Genomic DNA, 9,584 nt, shown 5'->3' on the forward strand with positions numbered 1-9,584 from the left:
AAGGGACAGAGTCTTTAGATGGGACATAAGGAAGAAGTCTGTTACAATAAGCGTGGCACTGGAACAGGGACACTGAGCGACCCTGGGGCTCTCTGGAGCCCTGAGCACTGGGCGTCAGGGCCTGGGGATGGAGGGGATGGAGGGCACCATCCCCCTACCCCTTTCCAGGGGGACCACTGCCACCCCCAGACCTTCCCTCGTGCTCTGAGGGGCTGTGCAGAGGAGGAGGGTCTCGAGCTGTGCCACGGATGGCCCAGATAAGTACATTCAGATCAACACCTGACAGGCTGACAAAGAAAAATCTCTAGCTTAGCAGCTGAGATGATTCCTGATTTTCTGAACAGTAACAAATGTGGCAACCAGGCATGGACTCAGATGTGGATGATCCAAATTGTTTATTACAGGTTCTCACGTCACTTACTTACATTCACAAGTTTTCTTTTTTAGTTTTCCCATCTGCCCTTACAACTTTCCTACCTGCCCTTACATGTCAACAAAGCATTCCGTAAACTCTCCATAGCCGAGCATGGAGGCACTTAATCCAGAGCTGTGAGCCATTCCTTTTGCTTTTCTCTACTAGACGTGTCCTTGGTTCTCAGCCTTGCCATCTCATGCTGTTTATCTTGCTCCACAGCGTTTGTTCCAAACAGTCTCTCTTGTATTCCCACAAACAAGCATCATCCAGTCAGATTTTAAGAAAAAGCTCTTTTGTGTGCAGTGTTTTGCTCCCAATCATACCCCATTGTCTGCTTCGCAGAGCTTCTGAGCTGGCTCACTGACCATAAAGCTACTGACAAAAATAAGTGTGCTCTTAGCATGGACAAGAATAATTCATTTTACTTCTGTGCAGATTAAAATCTATATCATATTCAGACTTTAAGATAAATCCAGGTCTCTGAAGCAGTGGAGGAAGAAAAAGAAAACAGGAGGAGGGAGAAGAGGACCAGGAAATCCATTCAGAAACTATAGGAAAAAATAGATTTTAAGTGCAGAACGTCAGCTGGATACTCACTGTCTTCTCTAGCAGTGAACATTCAACTCTACAAAGCAACAATAGAAACAGACTGGAGCCTCTAGGCCTCTAACAGAAAATAAGTTCTTATTGAATGAAACATCTAACATATTCTGAAGCTTTCTCAAGTGACAGAAATAAAATGGTGTCACACTGAAAAAGTTATCCTAGCTGGTCTCTTACATATATCCAGTTTTTCTAAAAAAATAAATCAAGGAAATAAATCTTGTTGAAGTTAGAAACACATGCAGAAATACAAAGAAAAAGAAAGACAGAGTGGTTCTTCTGACAAGTGTGTTGAACTATGCTATATCTTTTCATCCTCTAAAACAAAGTTGCAAGTTCTTGCTTAATGATTACAGCTAAGCTTACATAAAATGGAAAACTGAAAAAAAAAAAAAAAGTATCTGTCAGATATTGGTGTTCCTAAGTCACATAGAGATGCAGCTGAGGTATTAAGGAATATCTGGCACTTGCATATCAACTTAAGAGATTTCTTTTTTATGTAAAATGAGTCTATTTTAATTTTGATCTAAATTTTGGCTTTCCAAGCTGGAAGAACAGAACTTCTGTATACTGTGTTAAGGAAAACTATCTAGTAATGTGTTAAATAAGACAGTATTTACAGATATTTTCATTTTTATAAGTTGTTAGAAAACAATATTTGCAAATGTATCTTTTTCTACCACTATTCTGTGCTTCTTTTTACTTGGTCTGCTAGTTCCATACTGTCATCTGAAATCTGAGAAGAAAACTCTCTAACTCCAATGTGGTGCTGGAAAGCAGCATTCCTTTATTCCTCACAATATGTACTGGGCAACATGACACATCAAGCACACGCTCTCAGAGCTCAAGTTCTACGTTTTAACAGTTAAGACATACATATGCAATACATTGGCATACACATTTGTTCTATTCCAAGAACTCATTAATATACAATAATGTCCTTCTGGACATGCAAGGTAGCGGCCTCTGCTTATCTTAGACCACCTACTTCCTCCTCATTTTTCCATCATCAGCTTCATCACGGTGTCATCCTTTGGCTGACCCTTTAGCTGTTTTTCCCCAGTTTGGCAAGTTTCCATTGCCACAAGCAACTTCCTACCTTGGTGCATTGTAACTCAAAACAATATATGTGAAATCCAAGAAAGAGTCCTTGCACTGTGTGGACACAGATAAAAGTAGATTAGAATCATAGAATCATAGAATCACAAGGTTGGAAAAGACCTGTAAGATCATCCAGTCCAACTGTCTTCTCATTACCACTTCTACCACAAGCACTAACCCACATCTCGCAGTTCCTCATCCAGACACCTCTTGAACACTTCCAGGGACAGTGATTCCACGACCTCCCTGGGCAGCCATTCCAGTGCCTGACCACTCTCTGAGATAAAAAGTTTTTCCTTGTGTCTAACCTAAACCTCCTCTGATACAACTTGCGGCCATTTCCCCGGGTCCTGTCCATTGCCTGGGAGAAGAGGCCAAACCCCTCTTCACCCCAACCTCCCTTCAGGTAGTTGTAGAGAGCAATGAGATCTCCTCTGAGCCTCCTCTTCTCCAGACTAAACAATCTCAACTCCATCAGCCGCTCCTCATAAGATTTGTGCTCCAGACCCCTCACCAGTTTTGTTGCCCTTCTCTGGACACGTTCCATGGCCTCAACATTTTTCCTGTAGTGAGAGGCCCAAAACTGAACACAATACTCGAGGTGCGGCCTCACCAGTGCTGAGTAGAGGGGAACGATCACCTCCCTGCTCCTGTTGGCCACACTATTTGTAATGCAGGCCAGGATGCTGTTGGCCCTCTTGGCCACCTGGGTACAATGATGGCTCATGTTCAGCCAAGCATCAACCAACACCCCCAGGTCTCTTTCTTCTTCACAATCATCTAGCCACTCATCCCCAAGCCTATAGCACTGCTTGGGGTTTTTTGCAGCGAAAGTGCAGGACCCGACACTTGGCCTTGTTGAACCTCATCCCATTCATCTCAGCCCAGCGATCCAGCTTATCTAGATCCCTCTGTAGGGCCTCCCTACCCTCAGGCAGATCCACACCACCTCCCAACTTGGTGTCATCTGCAAGTTTACTGAGGGTGCACTCAATCCCCTCATCTAGGTTGTCAATAAATATATTAAACAAGATGGGCCCCAGTACAGACCTCTGGGGGACACCACTCATAACGGGTCACCAGCTGGACTTCACTCCATTAACCACTACCTGCTGGGCATGGTCCTCTAGCCAGTTCCTTACCCAAAGAAGTGTATATCTGTCCAGACCACAGGCAGCCAGTTTCCCCAGCAGAGGCCTGTGAGAGACCATGTCAAAGACTTTGCTGAAGTCTAGGCAGACTATGTCAACAGCCCTTCCGTCATCTATCAGACTGGTCACCCAGCCACAGAAAGAGATGAGGTTGGTCAAGTACGACCTGCACTTCATGAACCTGTGCTGGCTGGGCCTGATCCCCTGGACACCACGCACATGCGATCTCACCCAAGATGATTTGCTCCATTACTTTCCCCAGTATCGAGATCAGGCTAACAGGCCTATAGTTCCCCGGATCCTCCTTACGGCCCTTCTTGAAGATGGGAGTCACATCAGCAAGCCTTCAATCCTCTGGGACCTCTCCAGTTAACCAGGAGCGCTGATAGATGGCCTAGAGGGCTCAGCAATCACCCCCACCAGCTCCCTCAGCACCCGAGGGTGCAGCCCATCCGGTCCCATGGACTTGTGACAGTCCAGATGGAGGAGAAGCTCTCTGACTGTCTCCACTTGAACCGCCAGGGGTATATTCTGAGTAGGGTCCCAGAGTTCCAGATCAGGGCATAAAATGCCCAGTGGATGACTGGTCTGGCTATTAAAGGCAGTTGTAAAGAAGGCATTGAGGACCTCAGCCTTCTCCTTGTCCTCAGTGGCCACATTCCCTGCTGCATCAAGTATAGGATGAGAAATATCCTTGGTTCTTCTTTTGTCATTGATATATTTATAAAAGGATCTTTTACTGTCTTTTACTGCAGTGGCCAATCTGAGTTCAAGTTGGGCTTTTGCCTTCCTAACTTCCTCCCTGCATACCTTAGCAACTCCCTTGTAATCCCCCCAAGTAGCCTGCCCCTTCTTCCAGAGGACGCAGACTCTCTTTTTCTCCCTGAGTCTCAACAATAGTCCCCGGCTCATCCACACCAGTCGTCTTCCCTACGGCTCGCTTTACGGCACTCAGGGACAGCCTGTTCTTGTGCCTTTAAGATTTCCGTCGTGAGGAGCATCCAGGCTTCCTGGACCCCTTTACCCTTGAGAAGCAACTCCCAAGGGACCTGCACTACAAGCGCCCTGAGCAGATCAAAGTCTGCCCTCTGGAAGTTCAAGAAAGTAGTTTTACTGGTCACTCTTTTGACTTCTCCAAGAATAGAGAATTCTACAATTCCATGGTCGCTCTGCCCAAGACAGTCCCCAACCTTCACTTCTCCTGTCAGTCCTTCTCTGTTAGCGAAAACCTAGGTCTAGTAGGGCACCACCCCTGGTAGGCTCTCCTACCAGTTGCATAAGGAAGCTATCTTCCACGCAGTCTAGAAACCTCCTGGACTGCTTCCTCTGTGCTGTATTATATTTCCAACATATATCAGGGAAGTTAAAGTCTCCCATGAGAACAAGCACTGGTGAATGTGCGACTTCCGCAAACTACGCACAGAATGCCTCATCAAACTCTTGATCCTGATTAGGCGGTCTATAACAGACCCCCACCAAGATGTCGCCCTTACAGGCTTTCCCCCTGATCTTTACCCATAGACACGCCACTCTGTCATTCCCAACCCCAAGCTCTTCAGCATCGAAAGAGTCCTTAATATAAAGGGCCACACCATCACCCTTCTTGCCTCGTCTATCCCTTCTGAAGAGCTTGTAGCCATCTCTCACAGCACTCCAGTCATGGGAGTGGTCCCACCATGTTTCGGTAATAGCAACAAGGTCATAATTAGCCTGACTCACAATCGCTTCCAACTCTTCCTGTTTGAATTCCCAGTGGAAACCAGGATCCAGATGGGAATTCTTCAGTAGAGGTTGTGTTTCTCAGTAGCCATACAATAGTACGGCTTCAGTTAATTCTCCAAAAGCGTATCTAGTCCAATCTGACAGTATGTGGGCTTGCCATGGAATATTTTCTAAGATGATTTAGGGTCGTGAGAACTCTCCACTTGAGCATTTCCAAAGCAATTCAAATGCTGAGAGAGAGAAATCCTAGTTTGGCAAGTTCGAGTATTGTTACAGTTGACAGAACTTTTCACAGGATAGTGTGCGCAGGATAGCCCGCAGGAGAAAGCATCAAAGAGGAGTAATCCCAGAAACATACACATCTCTTATCGAGACTTAGGCACTTTCCCACAGCCGTGTTCCGGACGGAGCTCCTGGACTGGTGCGACACTGAAAGGCATCGGTGCAAAAGGCTTTATGATAGATTTCTTTTGTGCCCACATCTGACAGATATTAGATGGGTCCCTTGATTAATTTCCTAGTTTGTTAGGAATTTGGATACACTGTGGAGGACTTACATGCAAATCATAACCAGTTTGATAAAAAGGGCTGACAGAAGGGCTCAAAAGAAATGCGATCACTGTGCAGGGAGTGTCAGGAAGCTAGGATGACCTCTAAGAACTCTGAACCCAGTTGTGAAGTTTCACAGATCCAAGGACTGACATCAATCACCACCCACACCCACAACGCAAAACATAACACTATTGCAACCAAAAAATGTCATCCAGAGGCATATTCAGGATTCGAGCATGATCAAATCTTCTGCCACAAACCACAAATGGTTAAAATCAGCTATCAGCTTTTCTGTGTCCAATCAAGGTCCCACGGGGATCTTCTGTAAAATAAAACAAGACACCGACTCGCCCTTTTTGGGCTTTGTTAATATGGTTCAAAAAAGAGGGAACAACCCAGCAAGCGTTGATTTTATATTCCTTTTTCGGGGTGTCTTTAGCCTTCCAAGCCTTCCAATTCGTTAAGGGATTCCATTAGGGTTAGGGAAACTGGCCTCAGGTTAGCTGAGTCAATGGACGCAGTCCGGCCAGGGAGATAAGAGGGTTTCCCTGGCTTCTCAGCCACTGAACTGTGACTCGCAGGGATAACTGGCAAGAGTGGTGAGGCCTTTGGACAGAAGGTGTTAAATTGAGGATCTCTTTGTTTCCCTTTGTTGTGAGCTTTCTAATGCATCCACCCTTCACCACCCCCACCCACTCACTTGGGAGGGGCGAAGACATTAGGTTTCCAATGGCTTGGGTAGCCGCTCGGGAGAGGCCCTCGGACCTGGGCTTTTGCTTTCCTCAAGATTCTTGAGCTTCTGTTCTGGCCACCGGTTAACTACAGTCTCTAGCCTGACAGTGGCTAATGCATTCATCAGATCTCGTGAACACCCTTGTGCCAGCCCAGTGTCCAGCGACAATTACGCTTATCATCAATATTTTGCCTACCTGTTTTTACTGACAATGAGGCCCTCCCAGTCCCACTGAGCTTTGGCCTAGGTGGCCTGGGGCAAGGCTGACCGCTGCAAGCCTCACTTCCCTTGGCTCCAATTTCCTGGAGGAAGAAACCGCTGGAAGAAACCATATTTTCTCCCATAGTTAATTGACTCTTGGGCAACTCCCCCTACGTCCATCCTTTGTATCCTGACTGCAGATGGTTAGAGGTTACAGTTCCTTCTAACACTGCCCGGCTTCTTTCTCCCTGAGACATAGCCTGTATCTTTCCTTGCAGCTGTGTGCCTATGGGTTTCAACGATTCTGGAAGCCCCCTAGTTAAAGCAGGCATTCTCTCAGGATCAACAGGCATCATCACAGGTGATTCATGCTGTGGCTGCAGCTTTCTATCATACATCATTTGGAGATAAGCAGCCTTTGGAACACTCTCTACTAACTGATCAACTGTTCCAGTAATAGCAAGAGGGCCTCCCCTTTCTAAAGGGTTGAGACCACATGCCCAATAGGCAGCCCTCTGTGTTAAGGACCAGAGAGCACAATTCTTGTCAGTAGTTGAATATACTCCTGGTCCCCAATAACCTTCCACTTCCTTCTCAGTTAACACGATTTGGTCTCCACCAGCGAGACTAACCCTCCATACGTACTCTGTTTCAGATTCCTTTGCAGAGGGGCTAAAATCTTTTTTCAATGTTGCTAGTTCAGTGGCTGAGAAGGGAATTTCCTTAACACTCATTTGAGGATCTAGATCCTCGCTGCTGTCGAAGGTATATTGGGTTTTTATCAAAGGACACAATGGGGCTGTTGGGGTTTCTAATTTACCTAGCCTTTCCTTCATTCCCCATAGTTCCTCCTGAGGAAAAGTTTTTTCTTGAGGAAAACTGTGGGTGACAGTATCGCTGGCGTGCTTACACGTTAACAGTTCCTCAAAAGCCATTTGCAACAAAGCCAAATTACGTTCCTATCTTTCTAACTGTTCCTCAAGGTTCACTACTTGATTCTGCAGAGACTAAAATCTACCTGTCGGTGCTGGAAGGGCTGCACTGCCCACGGCCAGCCTCCTTTTGCTATTTGCTTTGTTTATTCTTTACTTCAGCTCGTGGCAGACATCACTGATGCAAATGGCTGATCAAGCAAGCATCAGCGGTTCCCAATGCACTGATGTTTGAAAGGCTTCAGGAAGCGCTGGCGCATTCCTGCGTGCAGCAGTGAGGAAAAAGGAGTAACAAGAAAGCATACATATAGGTGTTGAGTTGATTTTATTGATGACTTACTCCACTTGCTAACGTTCAAGAGTAAGATGGGCAAAAGCCCAAGTCCATAGATGGAAATGGAATCAAGTGGAAACCGGCAGTTGATTGGTGTCTTCCTGTCCCTTCCTGTCCCAGGAAAGCAAAGGCGGCCTTCCAGACTTGGCTGTTTTATTCCACAATCAGAGGAGTTGTGTAGAGGGAATGCCAGATTCCAAAAGTGGATGCAGGCGCCTGGGGCTTGATAAGTGTCACCTGGAAGCGCAAAAATGAAAGGCAGATCAGCAAGGGCCCTTCTCTTCTCTGCTGCTCTCCTTTCCTCTGCTCGGAGGTGGCACGAGGGCAGGGAGCAGGCCTGCTCTCCGGCACTTGGTCCCTGCGGCCAGAAGCTCTTTGGCTGGTGGACGCCTCAGGGGAAGGGGCAGAGGCATGAAGGCAGCTTGTGAAGCAGAGGGGACGAGCTGAGCAGCTAGCTGCCTTACCCGGCCTATACTGTAGTCTGCCGGCCCGGGCTTCACTGCTTTGCCCTCTGCAGGTTTTGGTCGGGCCGCCATGGTGTATGCAGGCGCCCTGGTCTTGTAGGCATCTACAGCTACTTTGGGCAACGCCGCAGGACCCGGAATCTGCAAGAGAGTCATGGGCGTACGGGGCTGGGATCACATTCAAGGCTCTCTTTCCCTGGAAGCTTGCATTAAGCAAAGGTGCTTGGGGCTCGGAAGCCCCTGTGGCACAGGGAGAGCAGCCCAGCTTCGGATGCTAGCATGGAAAAGAGGAGCAGCAGGGCTCACCTTGGCAAGGTCTTCGTCAAAGCGGCCGCGCTGGCTCCTTCCCCTCATGGAGTAGCAGGGGCTGGCCGACGTGCAGGCTGTACTGGGGCCCATCAGCCTGGGCAGTGTGTAGGTGCCCGGACCTGCAGGAGGAGCAGCAGAGAGCGTGTGCGCGAGGGGCTGGAGGAGCAGAGAGGGGCAGCCTGCCCAGCCTGCTGCTGGGAGGTCTCGCTCCTCTGCCAGTCCCTCCCTCTACTCTGGCACTGGGCCAGCGCCGGTAGCTCTGAGCCCAAGCAGCCGGAGCCGCTGCGGGCCGAGAGGTGTTGGTCACGCGAGAAAGCTTGCAGCCCCAGCACTGCGCAGGCCGTGCAGTCGGCCCGCTGCTGGTGCTGAGCAGCAGCCCGTCCCTGCAGGATGCTCAGGCTGAAGGGCCTGCGTTTGCCAGGGTCAGCGTACCTGGAGGGCGGTCTGTCCGCAGGGGCTCCCGCCGGAAGGCCATGGACTGCACCGGTGGGCACTTGAAGACGTGCCTGTTGGCTGCCTCGGTGCGGTAGTCACCTGGGGGCGGAGGAGAAGAGGAAGAAAGCTGTGAAGTGCTGGTCTCCCTCTGCAGCCGCAGAGACAATGTCCCGAGGAAAGGGTCTTCTGAAGAGCTGCAGGGATGCTGGGGGAGCCAGGCAGCACGCGGGGATGCTTTTCCATGCCCCGCCACTATGTCCTGCCTTGCTGTCCCTCCTGCCAGCCCCTGGCTCTTTGTTTTTTTCGGATGCGGGGTCCTTGTGCCCTCAGCCCATGGTGCTGCGCAGCTGTCCTTCTCCGAGGGCGTGTTTATCGCTGCTCGGAGCTGTTTGTGTTCTCTCACAAAAGACCTACAGCTCCAGCAAGGCGCGAGCTGAGCCAGGGCAAACGCCGGGTGTGGGGGAAGCGCTGCAGACGTGGTACTCACTGGGTCCGGGGGTGACGGTGGTCTCCGTCGTGGGTCGTCCGCAAAGGTGGGCGCCCGGAGCCACGTACTTCCCGTTCCTGGTGATGGCGGGCTCCACAAAGTAGCAGGGACCCGGCCCGCAGCTCTCGGCCGCAGGCGGTTTGGT

The 9,584-nt window shown here is 49.2% G+C and overlaps 1 protein-coding gene across 1 annotated transcript; it reads right to left on the reverse strand.

Moving 5' to 3' along the window:
- Nucleotides 1-7,718: 7,718 nt before the first annotated feature.
- On the reverse strand, nucleotides 7,719-9,584 carry LOC104913973 (outer dense fiber protein 3-like; the record flags this gene model as incomplete). Its single annotated transcript, XM_010722251.2, has 5 exons — nucleotides 7,719-7,981; nucleotides 8,209-8,349; nucleotides 8,515-8,636; nucleotides 8,950-9,051; nucleotides 9,440-9,584. Coding segments are annotated over 5 exons (594 nt in total), but the record flags the coding sequence as incomplete, so codon positions are not given.

The sequence above is a fragment of the Meleagris gallopavo genome, chromosome 22 (assembly GCF_000146605.3).
Source record: "Meleagris gallopavo isolate NT-WF06-2002-E0010 breed Aviagen turkey brand Nicholas breeding stock chromosome 22, Turkey_5.1, whole genome shotgun sequence".
Lineage (NCBI taxonomy): Eukaryota > Metazoa > Chordata > Aves > Galliformes > Phasianidae > Meleagris > Meleagris gallopavo.